The 22,102-nt window shown below is 45.2% G+C and overlaps 1 protein-coding gene across 1 annotated transcript in view; it reads right to left on the reverse strand.

The window, feature by feature from the left end:
- The window catches only part of KIF6 (kinesin family member 6), a 380,047-nt gene that overhangs the window by 173,068 nt on the left and 184,877 nt on the right, over nt 1-22,102 (reverse strand). Inside the window, exons 11-13 of the mRNA XM_081094290.1 lie at nt 16,718-16,823; nt 15,743-15,881; nt 9,856-10,071 (exon numbers count right to left, since the gene is read on the reverse strand). Of these exons, the coding sequence (XP_080950416.1) occupies nt 9,856-10,071; nt 15,743-15,881; nt 16,718-16,823 (461 nt within the window). The remainder of the gene's footprint in view (nt 1-9,855; nt 10,072-15,742; nt 15,882-16,717; nt 16,824-22,102) is intronic.

Consider the following 22,102-nt stretch of genomic DNA (forward strand, 5'->3'; position numbering starts at 1 on the left):
TACCTTAGACACCCACCTCATACTCATTCTCACCATACCCATAATCAGACCATAATTAAACTCTCCCTCCAAACCTGCTCCTCTTCATGTATTCCCTGCCTTGGTAAATGGCACCATGTCCACTCGGAAACTGGGAGTCACCTTGGACTGTCCATCTCAGCCCCATTCTACTCAGGGCAGATCAGTTCTCCTTTCTCCGTGAACCTCTGACCCACTTCCCACCTTTCTACTTCCTACTGTGGCTGGTTTGATTCAAGCCCTTAGGACTTCCTACCTCGAAGGCTAACACAACATCCCATCCGCCTTCCCTCCAGCTTCCGATTGACTCAGCACGCTGCTCTCATGATCTTTCCTTAACAGAAATCAGACCATGTTACTCTCCAGTTACAAAGCTGTAATGGCTCTCCACTTCCAAGAAAATACAGCTCTAAACTTGAAAGCGTGGCTTTTTAGCTTCTCATGAGCTGATCCCCCTTCCGCTTTATCTCTTGCTAAACACCACTGTATCCATACAAACCCTGCAATCCCGCCAGACCAAGTGCTTGAAACCTCACAAACACACCCTGTGCCCCACACCTCCGGCTCTTGCTTGAGAAGTTTCCCAGGCTGCATTGCGCTGTCCTTTCCCTCCCTCTTCGATTCACTCTCCCAGACATAAATGTGAATAGTCTTTGAAGGTTTTGTTTAAGTACCACCTCTTCCGTTCAGTTTTCCTAAACCTACCCAGGGAAGGTTGACTGTTCCTAGATTGTAAGTCCTCTAACAGGTCCTGGGTCTCCTTCACCTTCTAATCTACAACACCCAGCACAGTGCCTGCTAGCCAGCTCGACCTCAGTGACTGCTTATGAAATGAATCAAGAGTAGCCTCTGCTCTTGCAGCTACGGATAGACCTTCAGTTTTCCCAGAGCCGCTGGTATGGAATGCTCACACTCTCTACCTCGTCTAGAATGGCACGGAGCTTTGCATGTTCTCTAGGGGAAATCCATAACAGGTGAAAGAGTAATGCTGTTGCCCAAGTCTGGACAAGACTCTGTATGTATATGTGCACATACCCGTGTATGCACATGTATCTGTGTGTGTGTGTGTGTGTGGTGTGATAGAGAGAAAGAGAGAGAGAGAGAGAGAGAGAGAGAGAGAGAGAGAGAGAGACCTACCTGCTGTTTCTTTGCTGTCTCTGCTGCTAGAGGCACAGGGCATGTGTTTTTGGGATTCCAAGTAGGAATGCAGAATATACTTTGTCATGAAAACAATACTAAAATTAGTGATTACACAATTCCTATATTTATTCAGCTTTATGAGTCATATTAATATTACTATAGAGTTACATTATGGACTAGAAAGCTAAATAATCAGTTAAATTAGGACTACATTGATATTTTGGATGTTGTAGAAAACTTAATAGGTATGGTACATTCTGTGATGTGCCATCCAGATACCCCTTCAAGAATCAAGAACTTCAATAAAACAAAAAAAACAAACCTAGGAATAAATTTAACCCAGGAGGTGAAAGATCTGTATATTTCTATAAAACATTAGTAAAAGAAATTGACGAAGACACAGATAAATGGAAAGATATCACAATGCATTTTTTAAATTAATAGAATAATCCTGAAATGTTTTTATCGAACCAGAAAAAAAAAACTCAAGTAGCCAAAGCAATCTTGAGAAAAAAGAACAAATATGGAGGCATCTCATTCCCTGGTTTCAAACTATATTACAAACATTACTGCACAGCATTAAAAATAGATACATAGATCAGTGGAACAGAATTGAGAGCCCCCAAATAAATCCATGCATATGTGGTCAATTAACTTACAACAAAGGGGCCAAGCATATACAATGGGGGAAAGATAGTATATCAATAAATGGAGTTAGAAAAACTGGGTAGCCACATAAGAATAAATAAAACTCAACTATTATTTTATACCATATATAAAAAAAAACTAACTCAGAATGGATTAAAGACTTGAACATAAGACCTGAAATAATAAAACTCCTAGAAGAAAATGTAAGCAGTAAGCTCCAGGACATAGGTCTGGGGAATGATTTATTGAATCTAACACCCAAAGCAAAAGCAAAAAAAGCAGAAATAAACCAGTGGGACTACATCAAACTAAAAAGCAAAGAAAACCATCAATGAAGTGAAAAGGCAGCCTACTGAGTGCGAGAAAATGTTTTCAAATCATATATCTGAAGTGCTAATATCCAAAATACATAAAGTACTTGTACAACTCAATGACAAAAATCCAAATAATCCAACTGAAAAATGAGCAGATTTGAATAGACATTTTCCAAAGAAAATATACAGATGGCCAACAGATACATGAAAAGATGCTCAACATTATTCATCATCCGGGAAATGCAAATCAAAATCACCATGCAATATCACCTCACCTCTATCAGAATGGCTATTATTTAAAAAGAGAAGATATAGAAGTGTTGGTGAGGACGAGAAAAAGGAAACCCCGTGCACTGTTGGTGGGGATGTAACGGTGCAGCTACCGTGGACAGCAGGAGAAGCAGGTTCCTCAAAAAATGGAAACTAGAACTGCCTAGTGATCCAGCAATTCCCCTTGTAGGTTTTTATCCAATGAAAACGAACGCTAACTCAGAAAGAGATATGCGTCCCCTGTTCACTGCAGCATTCCTTACAATAACCGAGACATGGAAATAACCTGAGTGCCCATTGATGGACAAATGGGTAAAGAAATTGATACAAGCACAAGACACACGGACACAATGGGATATTACTCAGCCATAAAGCAGAATGAAATCTTGCCATTTGTAACAACATGGATGGACCCTGAGGGCATTATGCTAAGTGAAATAAGTCAGAAAGAGAAAGAGAAATATCCTATGATCTCTCTCATGCGTGGATTCTAACAAACAAAACACAAGCTAATGGACACAGAGAGCAGACGGGTGATGACCACAGGTCGGTGGAAGAGGTGAGATAAATAAAATTTAAGGGGAAAAAATGAAACACTCATTCCTCCAGCTGCTGGGGCACATTAACAGGAAGTCCTCAGTTGTCAACCCTATTTAGGGGTTTTATCAGCTGAAAAAACTGCCTCATTGACAGCCGTGCCTCCTGCCAGGGGAGGCCCACATCCAACGACTGATGGTCACGAGGGAGAGAGGCCCTGTCCCCTGGCCTCAAGGGGGGGATTCTGAAAGGCCCGCTCGGCTCCAGAGCCCGGAGCTCTCTCAGCTGCAGCACAGCTCAGCTTCTCCCTCTGCCAACTGCTGCTCTCACCCCACAGGTGTGGTCCCGGGCCCTTCCTCATAAACATTTAGCTCAGGCTGTGCTTCCTAGGGAGCCCTACCTACCTTTACAGAGGAAAATGAAGCCTGAGTTAAAAATAATCAACTGAAGAATTAATTTGTGAATGCAATGTTTAATAAAATAAAGCTCCCTGCGTTCCAACCCAGTGTTCATATTCATGACCCTCTATCCCCTTCACAGCCTCATTCACTGTTCTGCGCCATGTGAGTGGATGGCTTTGGGCAGTTGGTCTTCCCTAACTGTTTGGTAAGGGTGCTCGACCAGACCTGCGTGGAGTGCCTCTCCCAGCTATGTTTGAAAGGAGGTTTGGGGATCTCATTCCTATTTGCAGAATTAATTTGCCCGTGCAGACGATATCCAATCTACTTTATGGACGTAACTAAATAAAAACGTAGCCTTTCATTCTAAATTTCAGGACAAGGTAAGAAATATGGCCTTATCCCACAAGACGATTCTTCCTGTTACAGGGTGGGGGAACGGGGATGTAGCTTCTCTGCCTTCTTCTGTGATTCTAGAACAAAACTCATTCATGCTGACGGAAATAAACACACAAGCAAACAACACAATACATGAAACCTTGTCCCCATTCAGGTTCATTCTATCGGGCCATGTCTTCCTCTTCCATTTCCTCACTGTCACTAGCAGATCTTTCTTTGGGCTCCGGGTTCATGGCTTTCCCTTATATATCTAAGCAAGCATTTTAACACGCAATTTCAGTGCCCATAGGGAATAGGTGTCCATTTTGCCAAGCTACCTTTTGTCTCTTTGATACTCTACTCTGAATCCTCTCACATTTGGAATCTGTCTTCTCTGTCCTTACTGTTTTCCCCAAGAGTCTGGAATTGATGGCTGAATGGGCAATGGTTTTGCAGGAACTTTCATCTATCCAGGCCCTTTTCTTGAGCATTCATTACACAAAAGACAGCTTTATCTATCTATCTCCCCACTACGTTAAAAATTCCTGAGGTACTCATGATGGTGACTTACAAAATAGATAGAGAGCTGGCATTGCTCAGTGGTTAGAGCATCCGTCTGTGCCCTGAAGGGTTGCTGGTTTGATTCCAGGTCAAGAATACACACCTCGGTTTCAGGTTCAATCCCTGGCCCCAGTCAGGGCATGTGCGGGAGGCAACCAATTGATGTGTCTCTCTCACATCTCTCTCTCTCTCTCTCTCTCTCTCTCTCTCTCTCTCTCTCTCTCTCTTTCTCTCTCCTCCTCAACACCTCTTCCTCTCTCTTTAAACAAAAAAAAGAAAGAAAAAAAAATAGATAAAGAGCAAGGTAGGTAAGGCGCATGGGTGCTCATGGATGTCTGCTGAATCTAAATGTCTGAAGTTGAATTCCAGCTAAGGCAATGCCACTGTCTTTTAGAAAACACATCAATTTCCATTTGTTCACTTTTTAAGTTTAAAGACCTTATTGGAATCACAAAGAGAACCAGATAAAACAAATATTTAGAAATGGGTGTGAGCCTTGATTTTGGACTTAAAAGCAGAGATCTGTTCTCTCATTCTCTCTCTCTCTCTCTCTCTCTCTCTCTCTCTCTCTCTCTCTCTCTCTCTCATCATTTATTCATAGAGTTAAAAGGGGGTTCCCATCCATTCCTCAACTCCCGTTCCCTGAAGCAACCGTTCATCTACTCTATAGACACTCCACATAGGAGGGATGCAAAGAGGTAGCACTGGGAGTGAAGCTTGGCTAACTGGCCAGTACTGTGCTCTTCAGAAGTGAGACTGGCCAGAGAGCTGCAGAGGAGGCAGCGATCCGTTTACTGACCATCTCCTGAACTGCGCTTATGGGAAAATGCAAAGATGGAAGTGTGGTCAGTTCCCAAAAAGAGGGTGGCATGGGTCATGAGAGCTTTGAAATGCAGGAGGCGACAATTGCGCCTGCGGCCTAACACAAAGCAAGCTGAGAAGGATCTTAGAAACTGTCATCTTTCTTTTCATCCGGTTGTTTTATGGGTGAGTTTTGTCTCCACCAAGTTCTGAGTTTTTCTCTTTACCTTAGTGGAGGGTTGGGCATATTAAGCCTTGATAGCAGTAGCTCTGGTCTAGAGAGCAATCCTTTGAGCAAGAGTAAGCAAACCCAAGGAGCTGGCCCCAGGTCCGAAACAGCATCCGAGAGCCCCGCGCCTGCTCTCTGCCTGCAGCTGCACCCTCAGCGCCAGGAGAACCCACAGCCAGGAAGGAGAAACAGAGCCGCCCTTTATGCCACTGGAACTGCTCTGGGCTCCTCGCCTCTTCTGTTTCCATCGTTCCCGACTTGGACTATTATGGTATTTCCTGAGCCATTTGCTCAAGTCTCCAGGAGCCAGTTACTCGTCTCCAATGCACCCTGAAGATTTCTTCCAGAAACACCTCCCAGAGCACAGCCATCGCCAAGCCCGTTCTGCTTCGGTGGTTTCCTTGCAACCAAATGAAGAAAATTCCCTGGACTGGCATTCACGGGTTTCCATAATGTGTCCCTACTTACCCAATGAAGACATGCAGGCAATCACAACAATACGAAGCATCGAGTTAAAAGGGGGTTCCCATCCATTCCTCAACTCCTGTTCCCTGAAGCAACCGTTCTAACAATGTCCCCCTCATTTTTTTAGCCTTATTTCTCCTGACTTCCTGTATATCTCCAAGGCCTCAGCTAAACAAATATCCCTGCCAACTCTACACATTTTTCTGTGTCCTGTTCCCAAACCTTTGTTCATAACATTCTTCAAACCTAGACTGTTGAGCCCCTTCTTCCCTCCATCTTTGAATACCCAATCCTGCCAATCTTTTGAAACCTAACTTCCATGTCACTGGCTCTGGAATGCTTTCCCCGATCTACTCATTGAAATTGATCTCTTCTCCGCTGAATTCCCATAGCACTACTTCTAGTCCCTGCTTATAGCACTTGCTGCTTTAATTTCTGCTCTTTGTACGGAGCCAGCCTCCTTTACTTAAGTGTAAGGGTGCAGAGCCAGAGAGCATTCCTCAGTTCACCTCGGCACCCCCTGCAGCTGGGCCCTTGGGCCTCCTGTGAACGTCCTCCTGGAGAGTGAATAAATGCCCCCGGAGTAAGAGAAAGGAGCCCGGAGCTGTGGCTTTGGCTTTCAATTCACCTTTTACTAGTAAAATGCCAGTGACATCACCTTGATGAGTGGGCTCTGCTACCATCTTAAAGAGTTGAAGGGCGGGGTGGAGGAGGGGCTGCAGAATCCTGAGGGCTCCTGGTGACTATTTGGAGCTTACAGTCAGAGAACTGAAACAGAAAAAAAAAAAAAAAATCCAAACAAACCCAACCCCAAACAACAAAAAACTAGAAAAGAAAAAAACCCAACCCAAACAAAAAACTCGCACCCAAACAAACTATAAAACTCCTGCTATTTTAAAGAGAACAATATGGCTCTTTCAAACTGGAAAGCTGAACAACCCCTCCTATTATTTCAATAAAACCCAAACAGACCTTTAACCTCCAAAACAACAACAAAAGCCCAGCGCCCCGCCCCTCCTCCTCCGCCGCCGAGGCTGCGCAATGACCACGATTCTCCAGGGAACCATGAATTCGGTTTCACGTTCTTTCAACAGGAGAAGCTTGAAAGGAGTCATTTTCAGCATAAAGTGGGGGTAAGTGGAAGAAGGGGGTCACCAAAAAGGGGAGACAATTTCACAAGGTCTCAGAGTACAAGATGGCCAAACATACTTGCTTTCCACATTAAAGACAGCCCCGGGGATGGTGAATGGAAACGGACAACACCTACATACGGCAGAAATACTTTCCAAGCAGCATGTTAATGCGTTTTTGAATCTGGTTTAGAGTACACAAGCTGCTTGTATAAAATAACGCTCTAATAAAAGCCGAATCAGCTCCGAGGACCTTAAACATTGCCACAAGCTATCCCATTACCTGTTGCCTTGCGGCATGGGCCCATCCACAGCAATTTTCATCCCACCTGTAGTTTTGCCAAAAAATAAAATCAATCCCCCAGCAATCCCTCCTCCACGGCTTAGATCATTATCAACCCATTTGTGAGCCTGCTCCTCCTCAAAGTTATTGCTAGGACTGTATCCAGTGACAGTTAAAACAACTCAAAAACCCTTTCAACTGCAAGGCTTTGTGCCAAAACTCTTTTACCTCATTTGTACTTGGACTTTACAAACAATTTCCATTATTTTTTCAGTGATTTTCTATTCAAGTAAACTTAACTCATTCTCCAAACAAAACTATAGTCTTTCCCGATGGCAGTATCGAGAGAAGAAAAGAGTGACTGAGAGTTGACTGTAATTATGAGTTAGGAGAGAGATTATGAGCTGCTGTGGGGGAGAATTATGAGAAGAGAGATGGTGTGGCCAAGAGAAAACAGAAATAGAGAGGGCCTGGTGCACACGGCAAGGGGTTGGGCAGCGACATCCGAGGCCATGTCTGCACGGCACATGCTGTGCATCTTTGGAAAAGGCCAGTAGACAGAGTTCCTTCCCTCATGAGCCTGGGGTTCTTATGTGGGAACTCATTGGGACCTTTCATGTTGGCAGACACGCCAAGATTATGTTCCTGTGCAACAGTGCCTCTCGCTGCAGTGCTGAGAGGCCCACTTCTCCCTCTCCATGGAGAGCCTCCCCAGCCCCCTAAACACCAGGGGGCCAATATCACCCTACCCACTCCCAGACACACACATCTACACTAATAAAGAAGAAAGATGCATATTGACCTACCTTCATGATGCCCACCAGCCAATCAAGAGTGAGTATGAAAATTAACCCAACAAAGATGGTGGGTTAATTTGCATATGCAGGCGCTGAGTGGTGAGGGGTGGGGTGGATGTTCTGGGCAGCATGGGAAGGCAGAAAGGTGGCTCCAGCTGAAGCAAAGGCGGTGCCGCAGCCAGGGGAAGGAAGGCCCACTCTTGCATGAATCTTCATGCATCAGGCCTCTAGTATCCTTTATAAAGACACCAGGCCCTTTTACTCCACTTCCTAAAGGCTTCTGATCCCCCACCTCTCTCTTCATCCCATTCTTCACACTGGACAAGGATAACGGCCTTCTCATTGCATGTGCAAACTTTGTGTCCTCTGCCAATCTGTTCTTCCCAGCCTCTCACTCCGCAATGCCAACCATCCTGGCCTCTCGCTTCCTAAACGCTCCTTTCTCCCACAAAGGCCCTGAAAACTACCCAAGTGATTGTTCTGCTTGCAACATTCCTTTCCCACACTCCCCTCCACAACGTCCCTTTTGGATATGTCTGGGGTTAACTGGAGCCTGGGTCCTGGTGTGTGCTCCCTCAGTAACAGAGAGGCGTGCTTTGTAGCTCATTGTTCAAGGCATTCTGAGGTCAGAGACGGTGTTTGCCCATGTGCTCCCTCGCTTGTAATATGGAGTAAAACAAGAACTTAGGTAAGGGTTAAGCAATTTAATTCAGGTAGAGAACTTTGAATAGCCCCTGATACATACAAGGGCTATGTATGCTTTAGTTATAATAATAATAATTAGCACAGTACCTAGAACAAATTGTGTACTCAATAAATAGGTGTTGAAGGAATAAAGGAATAAATAATCCTATATAACAAAAGGGTGATATGCAAATTGAACCAATAGCAGAACAACTAGAATGCCCACGGCCCCTCACCCTGGCTGGCCCCACCCCTGAGCGGGCACCCTGACCCCAATCCAGAGTGGGGCCAGCTGGCCAACCTCCCGTAGCCCCTTGCCCAGCTGGCCTGCCCCCGATGGCCCCTACTGTGTATTGGGCCTCTAGGAGATGAATGAATGGATAAATTCACCCACCCAGAGGGCTGCTTACTTTTCCAGCCCGCTGTTACCCATCATAGAGTACAGGTGTGCCAGCTGGAGCAGTCACAGGAATAACGCCCCTCCCTCTCTACAGCCACTACAATAAATGCTAAAACAGCATTTTTGGTTTCCTATGACTTTGAATTTATCCTACCTACACTTTTACTAAAAAAAAATATTCAAAGCAAGAAGATTTGGAATTAAAAGGTAAAAAGGTTCAAATATATGGTAACGGCCGGAACCTAGACTTCAGGTGGGAGCACGTGGTAGAGTACACAGATGTCAAATTATAACCTTGCATCCCTGAAAACTATGTATGTTATGAACCAATGATACTCCAATAAATTTAATTCAAAAGGTGATAAAGGGATATAATGTCACAATCTATATACCCAGGCTTCTCAATTTTGTCTTTATAAACGAAACAATCTCTTTCTGGGTGAGACCAGGCTCGAATTATTCCTAAGCCAAATCCTTTAGGAAACCTTGCATGTCAGGGCACCATCCCAACAAACATTTACACAGAAAATGTTTACACAGAAAATGTCAACTGATGTTGTCGAAAGGGAAGCATTTAAACCTTTGTTCTAGTACATTCCATACTTCAGATTCTTCCAAGTGTTCAAGGGAAAGGTTATCAGCCACAACAAATATTAGTAATAATAAAAGTAAGAATTACAATGATGAGGGTAATGATAAAGTGATAATTGCTTACACTATTTCTACTTGTTATATTGATGTGCAATTTATGATATTCTATATCAGGTTCTATAATCTATATTTATAAATAAACATCACTGACCTGTTTTTTTCTGGAGCAAACTGGATCTGTGCCCAAAAGTGGTGGCATCTTGGGCCTGTGTGGGAGCTGAGGGCAGCAATGTCCTTGGGCCCTCCGGGTTCCCTGCGGGGAGGGGTGAGTTCTGTGCGCGTCTAGATTCGTTTCTATCCGCGCCAGATGCATGGAGGGCATCTTGCGCTTTCTTCTTTTCCTTCTTTAACATGTTGACCAGAATATCTGAGGCGTGACTTAAGGATTTCACGGCTCATGCTAGATTACAATGATCGGAACGTGAATGTTTCCAATGAGATTAATATTCCCAATAATATTCTCTATTTCCCACGCGGTGAAGACTGACTAGAGGAAGGCTTCAATCTCCTGGAGTCACGGGTGGCGCCATGGGCACTGGGAGGGCACTGGTCTTCCACTGTGGTGCCATCGTAGGCAGATAGCCAGCCCAGAGCTCAGGAGCACGCTCTGCATGTGAACCAGTGCAGCCTTACCATTGTTATGAAAGGTTTATAAAGATAAAGTGAACACTGACAGGCAGTAGGCAATGGCTCTATGAACATGTCAGTGAGCAAATTAGAGTTAACCCAGGAGGCTGCTCAGCAGCGCCGAGAGAGAAAACCCAGAGCCCGCCCCGCTGGGGAGCAGCCAGATCAATCCTGGTGCTCAGAGCACCTCCAGGCTTCGTTAAAATACCTTACGTGGGCTTTAAAGTCACTTTGTTTAAAATACATAATTTTGGGTCTGAAATTGAACCAGAAAGAGGTAACTTATTAGTCTAAATAGTCATTTTTAAGGGCATTGATATTTAGATATATTATGGGAAATGATGGTAAGAGAGAAAATCATTGCATTCTACCCCACCTCACTGTTCTGTTGTGCTCAGCACTCCCAGAACCCTAGGGGGTTCTTGCCATCATTCTAAGGAGAAGCGATAGTCCCTCTTGAGAATGGCAGAGCCCTGACTGCACGTGCGGGAAGACCAATTCAAGACCTTCGCCGGCCCTGGAGGCGGCTTCATTCATGCAAGAGTTTGAGAGAACGCGAGGACAGTGCAGGAGAGAAGACTGACTCTCAGAAAGGAGAGGAAGCGTCCGGTTACACTTACTCTTGGGCAAGTAACATGGACATCATCTGCCCTCCATCTTCTCTGCTTTGACTCCAACTTTCCCATTTCTGGAAGGATAATCAGTTTTTCTCTTACAATCCCAATGTGGCTCCTATTCTTTGCCTTAAAAAAACTTGCACCCAGCAAAGGTGCTCACACCTCTGTGAGTCTGACGTTGGCCTGACAGAGAGGAACCGGGCTCCGCCCGGGTCTTCCACTCCTCGGTGTGTTATCAACAGCAGCAGACACCCGCCGGCTTCACGCACTGCAGTGCCAACCTGCTTTCTTTTCCCCGCCCAGCGATGTTCACGGGAGCTTGTGCTGTGTGTCAGGCTGTGTTCCAGGGACGGGAATATATGACACCCCGGCAGACGTGGTAGTGGGGAAGGCGGGTCACACACACGCATGCATGCATAGACACACACATGCATAGACACACACGCTCACACATGTGAGAGAGTAAAAGTGCTTATTTAAAAAGGCCAAGATCACCTGAGTGGCTGCTCTGCACTGGGCGCTACCCTTTCTGAGAGTGACGTTTTTATGCTGAGATCTGAATGGCAAGCAGAATCAGGCACAGAAGGGGGACCTCCGCAGAGGGAATGGCCGGGGCGAAAACCATGAGGAGAAATGGCCTGGCAGAGGTTCCCCAGCAGGGGCCACTTCGCCACCAGGGGCCATTTTTGGTGTCACACTGGAGTGGGGGTAGGTGTTGGTGCTGAACTCCGGGGAGGAGAGGCCAGCGGTGCTGTGAACCCTCCCGCAAAGCACAGGAGAGGCTCCGGGCACAGCACTGCGCAGCTCAGACGGCAGCGGTGCGAAGCTGCAACACCTTGTGTTAGAACAGCAGCAAGGTCACTGTGGCTGCAGCCTGACCCAGGGGGCAGGGGCACGAGAAGTGAAGTCAGAGGGTGGGGGGTGGGCATGATCACGCAAGGCCTCATGGCCTGGAGGACGCAGTCTGAGCAGAATTCCGAGTTTGATGGGAGGCCCTAGAAGACTGCGACCACGTGTTTTGGTTCCTACTTGATAAAGCTCACAACACAAAGCTACCTACCATCTTCTCATCCTTCCTGTCGTCTTCCCCTTCCCGCTCTGTTTAACGTGGACCTTCCTTCGTGCCCAGCGCTGTGCAGGGACCAGGGGATGCCCCCGTTATGTTTTCTGAAGGGGCGTGAGAAGGGGTGTTCAAACTGAACACAACACTAAAATGACATCATTTTCACTCTCGTTCCAAGACAAGCATTCAACGCCGTCCACTCGTTTTGGTCGCATTGCTGTCTCTTGTTGACCTCGAGTGTTAGCACTTTTCCCTGTTAAGTCATGTCTCTCTTACTCCTGTCACAGTCTTGGCCCTCTTGGTTCTACAGGAAAACATATGAAAATATCCCCCAACCCAACTGTGAGAAACGATGAGGTCTCAGGAGGCTTTCCCGGCGAGGGCCCTTGCTAAGTGTGGACGTTGTGAGGTGTGGATCTACCCACTCTTGCCCTGCTTCTGAGCTCCCCGCTGTCCGAGTCGCATGTCCGTCTGTCCCACTGCCCAGCGCCCTGCCACGCCCAGGGAGCCTCTCAAGGCTCTGCTCTGCACGTGGGCTGGCAGGCAGGCCGCTCCTCCCGGAACGGAGTGGAGCCAGTGCCTGGAGAGCTAGGAGTGAGTCCGGGTGCGAGCTTTAAGCACAGTGTTCCCATCCCCAGGCCTCCTACCCAGCATCATTTTGAGTGAGTCTCAGAGGGAGGGGGCCCTGCTCACGTGACTGGCAGTCAGGAAGGAGTCTATGTGGCCCCATGGACTGCAGTGGAGAAGGGAGATGCTGTGTGGCTCTCTCTCACTCTCTTCTTAAAATAAACGTATATACTCCGGCCTGGACTGCTCCCTCCCTGTCACACCTTGTTTCATCCCTCCTCGATGCACAGACAGTCAGCAGCCCAGAAGGGGATTAGGAAGTTGGCAGGAGTAGTTAGGGGAGAAGATCCTCAATCAGGACCAAAGCCAGGAAAAGCAGCAGAGCTCAGCTGGGGCTGGGCCAGCACCGAGGTCCAGGCTGGGACGTCTGGGGGAGAGGGAGGGAGGGGAAAGGAATGCAGGGTGACACTGCCTGTGGCCCACAGGGCCTGTGCGGGGGTGTCCCTCACAGGGAGCCTCGCTGCTGGCTGGCCATGAAGCAGCTAGCGCTCATTGGAGTCAGACATACAGGGTCTGCTAATTCTCAACTAAAACGAGAGGCTGAAGCTAATCAGGCAGCCTGCCTACCTCCTATTGGTGGCGCATGTGCTTTTTTTCCTTTTACCTCTTTGTTACTGGACTCCCTTCATGTGTAGGTTATTTTTATGCATTTTGCACGATAGCTGAAGCTAAAATGCCTTTTAGTAATTTTTCAAACATGAACCAAAATACTTATTCATAAAGAACTGACCAAAATAATGTCTTGTGTATGTTTAAAGTCTGAAAATGTAACAAAAATGTCAAATCTTTCATGAGAGGCTTGAAAGATAAAATAGAAAATAATACTGAGGACATGGGGAGACCTGAGGTCTCCCTCCAACAACAGGGGCTGTTGCAGTAACCACCTCGCTGTCCCCGGAGGCCACTCCCAGCATCCACCACGGTCAGCACCCTAAACACACTGCCCCCGGGGCCTGGGGAGTCCTGTCTTGAACACTCACAGACACTCGCTTCCAAATTTGGGAACATCTGTAAGTGGAATCCGAAGCAGTAGATCTGGCATTTAAATGAAAAGTTACATTTAAATCAATCTCTGCTCTTCATAAGCTAAATTCCATTTGTCATGTTTCAGCCATCATTTCAGTTTCACCCACACACAAGCCACAAATTCTGGGCCATGGTGAGGCTGTGGTCAGCCCGGTGTCCGGTCAGCTAGCTAAAGATAACCAGTTAGCTTACTGGCTCAGGACTGAAGCAGAAAGGGCACTGCAGAGCAGTCAAAAATATTTTTAAATTTTAATGTGAAAAGACGGTGTACAAAAGCCCACACTTTTCAATAAACTGAAATTTTTAGTCTCTCTCTCTCTCTCTCTCTCTCTCTCTATATATATATATATATATATATATATATATATGTATGTATATATTTATATTTATATAACTGAAACATTATAGTAACTATTACATCTGGCTAAAAACAAAGTAAAGATTTTTCAGTTGTTGCTCCATTTTGTTTGCTGAAGGGCTGGGGTGGCTCAGTGGTTGAGCATCAACCTATGAACCAGAAGATCAAGGCTCAATTCTCAATTCTCGATCAGGGCACAGGCCCGGGTGTGTGTGTGTGTGTGTGGGGGGGGGGGGGGGCATGAAGGAGGCAGCCTGTCTCTCTCTCCCTCTTCCTTCCTCTCTGAAATCAATAAAAAAAAATGTATATATATTTTAAAAAAGACATCTTAGAGAGATTAAAAATGGCAGCAGAGTAAGTGGATGCTGCATGGACATGCTCCCAGGAACAAACTGGTATTACAATTAAAATACAGAAAAACATCCTGAATAATCAGCAGAAAACTCGGCAGGAGGAAACTCTGATATCTGAGGACCAAAAGTGGAGAGGGCATAGAGACTGGTAGGAGGGGCAGAAGCGCGAAAGGGCTGTCCCTGTGCCCACAGACCACAACTGAAGTCCTGGAGAGATAGATATCTTAGCTGTGAGGGGGGAGGGGGTGCTACTGAGAACTCGGGGATCTAATCCTGAAGCTGGGCTCCGCAGCAAGAGAGCACCAAACTGAAAAGGGTACCCACATAACATCCAGCTGTGAAAAGCAGCAGGTTGCTGTCTGCCAGGGAGAGATGGCTGGAAATTCAGGCACCCTCTTAAAGGGCCAATGCACTGAATTGCCTGTGGAGCCACCCACCTTGTGCTCTGGTAGAGGGAGGGTGAAGTGGACTGGAGCTGTGAGAGCAGAAGCCAGGAGTGGGGACTCGGGGGATAGAGCTCAGAAGGCAGACACCCCACGTTTCCTGGGCTGAGCCATTCCCTCAAGCAAACATTTGCCTTGCCTGGGGGAAGACAGTTGACACACCTATTGGAAAACACCTTGCCCTGAGGCCACTTAAGAAACTAAAAATAACCATTAGCCTCCAGGCAGAAGCAACTGCCTCACCCTGTTGAAAAAACTCTAGCCACACCTGAGGATGGGGGGAGGGGCAATTCAAGTCAAAATCCTATTAGTCTATAGGCAGAGGTGATCTCTGGAGGCTTTGAGTCTATGCCTGATCCAATCAGTCAGAAACAGCTTTTAACACTGTCCTGCACTAGAGATCAAGAGGTGGAGAGCATTTACCTAATACACAGTCACAAACCCAGAAAGACAACCAAAATGAGGAGACAAAGAAATAACCCCCAAATGAAAGAACTAGAGAATTCTCTAGAAGAAGAGATAAATGAAGCAGAGATAATAAATTTATCTGAATCAGAGTTCAGAATAATGATGGTAAAAATGCTCAACAGCATGAAAAATGATATAGGAACTATGAAAAAAGAACAGTCTGAGATAAAGAATGAATAATACAAATAAAGAACACATTGGAAGGAATACACAGCAGATTAGGGGAAGCTGAGAATCAAATCAGTGAATTAGAAGACAGAGTTGAAAATATCACTCAATCAGAGAACCAAAAGAAAAAAACAATTAAAAAAGACATCTTACTTCAAAACGGAAAACAGTAACATGTATTGGAAGCAGGTGGGTGGGGCACCAGGTGCTATGTCCAGGGGAAGTCTGTGCCCCTCTCCCTGCTCAGGCCCATAGTGGGAACGTTTCTTACCACTTCAGAAAGGATACTGATTTCATTATCTCTCTGCTGTAGAATATCTCGTAGTTTTTTATATTCCTCCTCTTTCAGTGGCTCCTGACAGTCCTGGTCCTTGATTTCAGAGGACACTGTGCTTGTTCCATCACCCTTCTTGTCCATCAGTAGTTTCTGGAAGATGAGATAAGAGCTAGTGTCCATACCTCTATTCCAAGTGTGTTTCTTTGAGATGCCACTTTTCCCAATTTCTTACACATACCAGTGTGCACATCCCTTCCTGCCTCCTGTCTGTGCCATGCAGTTGCCTTTGCTTGCCGTGTCTTCCCTTTCTCCATCCTGCCTCCTCTTTCCCTTCTGCTATCTGACCTCTTCTTCCCTAAACTGAGAAATTCCTGCTCCGACATGATCTCCTCTTGAACTTCCTTCCCTTTCTCCATAACCCCAAACCACTTTTCAAAATGACACTTTCCATGTACTGCGATTATTCCTTACAAATCTGTCTTCTCCATGACTTACTTTTCTTGCCTTTTCTATGCTTCACAACAGACTTACAACAAAGATGTGTCATTTCACAAAGTATGTCAAATTATAAGTGAGGTGGAAGTAAAGGGTAATGGTACTCCCTTGTACCATCATCAAAGGTAAACCTAAGGCAGAGAAAAACTGAGGATTTATATGGATAAATCCAAACTGCTGGAAAACATTAAAGGTACAGTTCTCTGGATATCGCTCGAAAATAAATGGTTTTTGAACATGGAACTATTCCGTGTAGAAAGGAAGAGATTCCTGGCAAAAGAATTAGAAGTCTATGGTCCGAGCTTATTCACTAGCAAGTAAGAGACAAGCTCTGCAGGAATTCAATGACAACCACAGCCTTGGTTCAAAGGTCATTCCGTCTGGCTGTGTGGATGGGTCCCGACCTTTTCAGAGCTGGTCAGTAGGAAGGCTGCATTATAGTTTGAACATAGCAGATGAAGGTGTCTACCAGGGGAAAGGCTTAACCCTACCTTTAAATGACGGAAACAGTGATGAATTTTACGCATGTCGGCGCCAACCTCTAGTCTACTCTCTGGATCCTGGTCTTCCAAAAAGGATACTATTTGTTTTTCCAACCTGAAAATACATAATATATGAGAAGCAACTGTGAGCTAGAAACTTTAGAAATTCTAATAGCATTATTTGCTTGGTTAACATCGGAAGCACAGGATACTGTCCCTAGTTCTTGATGAAAATATAGTTATCTGAATGCTGTGACTAAATATTAAGGGTAAAGAAAGAAATCGACCAAGTGAAATCTGAAACGATGCGATTATTTGCAATTAATCTCTGATGAATTTTCATATGCAGCCTTCAATATAAGAACCATTGATTTCTACAAAACATGCACTCCAGCCAAGCTGAATTTCCATGCCCTTGTGCCTACCTGCAACTTTGCAGGAGAAAGTAATGAAAACGTTTATTAGTTTCATTAAAAATTCATGCTACTCAGCAATGACCTCAAAGATGCTGCAAAATCCTTCTCATCATTCCTGGCTGACTTATAGTCTTCACGGTGGCTATGCCAAATCTCCCCACAGCTCCCAACCCTGCTGCTACCCTTTGGCTCTCTGTCAGTGATATAGCTTCTCTCTAGACCGAGAAAGCCAAAGCTGTTACAAGTGGACGCTTTGGGTTCCTTTCCCTTCATCTCAGTGTCTCTGCCTCTCCACTCAGGGCCTCTTCCTTTGTTACATATTTAGGATAATATCCCTCCTTCTCATGATCAATTTCTCCCTTTGGGTTCTCTCCAGGCCTCTACCAGCTTTACCTGATTACTTTCCTCTTTGTCTCCTCTCCACACTGACTCTCTCCTCTTTGCTTAAATGATTTTCCTATGTGGTTTTTTTTTATTCTAAAACAAAACACAATGGGAAACAAAACACCTCTCTTTGGAGGGACCACCCAACCACGCTACTCAGGAGTCCTGCTTTAGTTTAGCTGTACGTGTGCTCACTACGGCCCACATTACATCCTGGAGTCTGTCCCACCTTCGCTCCCCCATTAGTTTATAAGCATCTTGAGGCAACCATTGGCTCTTATTCACTTTGTGTCCCCTCTCCCCTACCCTCTATGTAGACCAGTGCACACATTCGGTTCTCAATACAAATATGTTAATTAGTCAATGGATTCATTTCCCTGGAAATTATTCCCTCTCAGTTGAGATGGGACTCTTTATAAGGAAAGTGTAAGGATGGCAACCAGTATCTAAGATGCTAAGTATCATAATGGGGCAGCAGCATACCTTTCCCACATGATGATGAAAATATTTGCATACGTTCAGCATTTTTTAAAAAAAGTATATTTTTATTGATTTCAGAGAGGAAGAGAGAGGGAGAGAAAGATAGAAACATCTGTGATGAGAGAGAATCATTGATCGGCTGCCTCCTGCACACTCCACACTGAGGATCGAGCCAGCAACCCAAGCATGTGCCCTGACAGGGTATTGAACCATGACCTCCTGGTTCATAGGTGGATGCTCAACCACTGAACCACACCTGCCGGGCCGTTCAGCATCTTTTTAAACTGCATACATGTCTCTTCCACTGTTGGTATCAGCCCGCTCACTCAGATGTAAGGATTTCCATCACACGGCAGCTTTGGATTTCACTTCCATCTCTTCCTATAATCTGTGACATGCAATAGCCGATGTTTACAAGTGAGAGGCAGTTTCTATTGCTTTGTAAGGAGACTTTTCGGTGCTTGCCACGTGTGCTCTTTGCCGATTGACAGCATGTTCCTTTGTAGAGCTTCAAAGCGCCAGACACACAGAGATTCGTTTCTGGTACAAATATTTTTATATGTTTTTTTGCAAAGTCTTATAAAGTACATGTTTATGAAAAAACCCAAACAATACAGATGTGAATAAATTAGAAAGTGAACATTCCTCTCTTCCCCTCCCCGCCACCACTCCCGTCTTCTTTACTCACTCTCGATACCTTGAGGAATCCACTGTTAACAGCTGAAATATGTTCTTCTAGCTCTCAATAAAGCTGATTTCTATATCCATATGTATGTATATTTTTTTTCAAAAATTAAATCCCATTATGAATAGTGTTCTGCATCATTATTGTTCTAAACAATGTATAAGGTATTCTTCCATGTCATGTATCTTCCAGTACATGGAGATAGTGCTATTTTCATTTTTTATGGCTACATAACATTCCAAAGTTTGGGTCTATTGATCCTCTCATGATGGACATTGAGGCGACATACGTGTAGTTGCTACTTTCCTCTGTCACTCATGTGGAGGCCTGGATCTACAATTCCCACTTAATGAGGCTTCAAAAAATAGTGACGTTTATTTACTCCTATTTTCCCTGAATACTTGGAAGGCATTCGGGATTTTGAAAAATCACCATTAGTTCTAGGGTATACCCCTTTTCTGGAGTAAAAGCATTTTGTAGTTGCCGGTGTCCATAAAATTTCCAATAGAAGTTATGGTTAATCAATCGGTTCTTTCCTGTTGCTTCTTCTTTAGGAAATAATTTCTTCTGTGCAGTATGATGTTAAAGCATATATTCCAGGGAACATTCCATGGGGGAGGCTGACGTGGAGTCCTGTTCGTAGGAGAGCACTGTCAGAGACGTGTGCCGGCGGGGGACGGCTTGTCTCCCTGGGCTCTGGCCTGCTGCCCACCCTCCTATCTCACAAAACAACAGTAAGGAAGGACCAGGGACATGATCCCAAGAAAAACTTCTTCTGAAATGAAAGAACGGATTGCTCCATCCTTTCTGGGACTCAACTAGTCTGCTACAAGATGAAGAATAAAAATCAGGCCTTTGACAGGCAGCATTCTTTCTCGGTGCTTGAGACCACAGGGAGTCTTTGGACTAAAAATAAAAATGCCTGGTATTCCCTCCATACATGTGTTGAGCTTATTTTCTTATCAACCAAGGACTTGGCCTAATAATTAAAATGTAAAAGAATGCCTAATTCAGATGTGTCTGATGTACTTCTCTAGCAGATAAGAGTGAACGACGGACCCCGAATTCCCCATATTTTCCTATCTCCAAAAGTAGTTCCCGAGTTCATACCAGTCACTGCTCCCACTGAGGACTCTCCAGGGCCCGAGCCCTGCAGGGCGGGGAGGGCCTGTGTGTAGAACGGGCTCCCTAAGGAGGCCACGTGAGCATAATGGAGTCTGTCCTTTAGGAAAAGCCCAAGTAAACAAGGAACTTGACTTTTTCTCTAGGTTCACTAAGAGAACAGAGGGAAGAGAAAAGAACCCTATGGAGAAGTGAACGTAAATGTGTACCAGCCAGCCCTAGTCCAAGCAGACAGGAAAAATCGCAGTTCTTTTACTTACGCGTGTGTGAGCCCACCACGTGGCTGGTGGCAGGTGACCTATGGACCTACACCCATCTCCACCACACCCACCGTGTGTGGCCTGTCTCCACCACACTGACTGCATGCCGCCCAGCTCAGCAACTCCACTATATTACAGATTGTGACATCTGGCCACATCTTAAGAATTGGCTGTATTTCTTAATGTGTATTTTGCCCCCTTGAGAACACTGTACTCCTTTCTGTCTGCTCCCAGTATTTCTTGCCCAAAAGTGAAGTTTTGTCTATAACCATATTTTTGTAGAAATCTACATTTAATGCTGTGAATAAAAAGGAAAAGCAAGCTAATTATCACTAACAATGGCTAATATTATTTGAATGAGCACTAAATGCTAGATACTGTTCTGCGCCTTTGAATACATCATTTTTTTAAAAAATATGTTTTTATTGATTTTTATAGAGAGAGGAATGGAGGGGGAGAGAGAGAGATAGAAACATCGATGAGAGAGAAACATTGATGAGAAGCTGCCTCCTGCACACCCTGGTGCATGGGGCGGTGTTCAACCAGCTGAGCCACACTGGCCAGGTTGCATATATCCTTTCTATAATCCTCACAACTAGATGAGATAAGTACTCTTATTACCCTCTATCATAGGTGAAGAAACGGAAGTACAGAAGGTTAAATATCTAGCCCAAGATCACACAGCTTGCAAATGGCAGAACTGGACTCAAACTCAGGTAGGCTGACTTTAGAACCCAAGTTTTTAAGCACTGTATTTATCATATTATAGCAAAGTTATATTTAAATGCAATCTTGGACAGTGTGCTTATAAAAAAGAATGCCATACCTACTAGAATTCTTTGAGGAGGTAAACAAGTGAATAGAAAAGCAGGATGAGCTGAGCAGCAGTTGCTTAGATCTTAACAGGAGCAATGGCCAGCATGACATATAACAGTAAGAGAAGTTAGGAAAGAATCGGCATGCCCCACACCAGGAGATCAGGTACATAAAATGATGGCACGGTTACGTACTGAGTTAACTAACTACGGTGGTGAAGAGAGAGGTATATTTATTGACATCAAAAGTATCTATACTATGTTATGATAGGTTAACAATGAATCCCTTCACAGGGGTCCTGCAATAACCTGGAACCCCCAACATGACAGAAGAGAAGAGATAAAAAGGAAGGGAAGAAGGAAAGAAAGAAAAGAAAGAGGGAGGGAAGGAGGCAAGGAGGGAGAGAGGGAGGGAGAGAGGGAGGCAAGGAGGAAAGAAAGGAGGGAAGGAACAAGGAAAGGAGGAATGGAAGGGGGTAGGAGGAAGGGAAGGGAGAAAAGAGAGAGGAGAGAAGTGGGAGGGAAGCAAGCCTGAGACTTGCCCAGTTGCCTTTGGCTCAAGAACATTTATTATCTCCCTGTGAAAAGAGACAGTAGTGACCCAAGCTGAACTCCTCTTCTGCAATATTCTTATGATTATGTTACATTTAACTGTTTATTAAATTAAGGTCACTGTTTATACATTGAGTGTGATTATGTTTTTATTATTCTGAAATAATCTTTGTTTCTAAAAATATTTTATAAACATGTTCCTGTCAGCATTAGTTTCTAGAAACAGGCTGGAAGTCATATCTCTATGGTACTGATTGTGGGAAAGTTAGAGAGAGGGCCGGATGTACCCAGGAATAGCATACCTAAAGGGGAGCATGGCAGCTGCGGAACCCTGGGCAGCTGTGGGGGGTGCCCCGGGAGGGGGAGGAGCCTGCCCTGGTGACTGGGGTCAGTGACAGAAGTATCTCACAGTGCAGTATTGCTCCAGGGAGTTTGCTAAACACAGGTTGGGGAGTGAAAAGTAACGGGCCCTCCCTCGTCCTCTGATCTGGAGCTGGAGGGAGTGAGGTGGATAAAAAAAATCCCAGCTGGTGGGCCAGGGCTGCTTCCTGGAAGAATCATGGACGTGCCTGGCATCCCTGAGCTGACGGTCCTTAGTGCATCGGGCTTCTCACTGGTTCTGGGAGGGGAGCAGGCAGCTCATTCCAAAGAACAAGGGGGGAGTTCTGAGTTAAGAACCT

This window comes from Myotis nattereri (genome assembly GCF_964212035.1).
Source record: "Myotis nattereri genome assembly, chromosome: 6".
Taxonomy (NCBI): domain Eukaryota; kingdom Metazoa; phylum Chordata; class Mammalia; order Chiroptera; family Vespertilionidae; genus Myotis; species Myotis nattereri.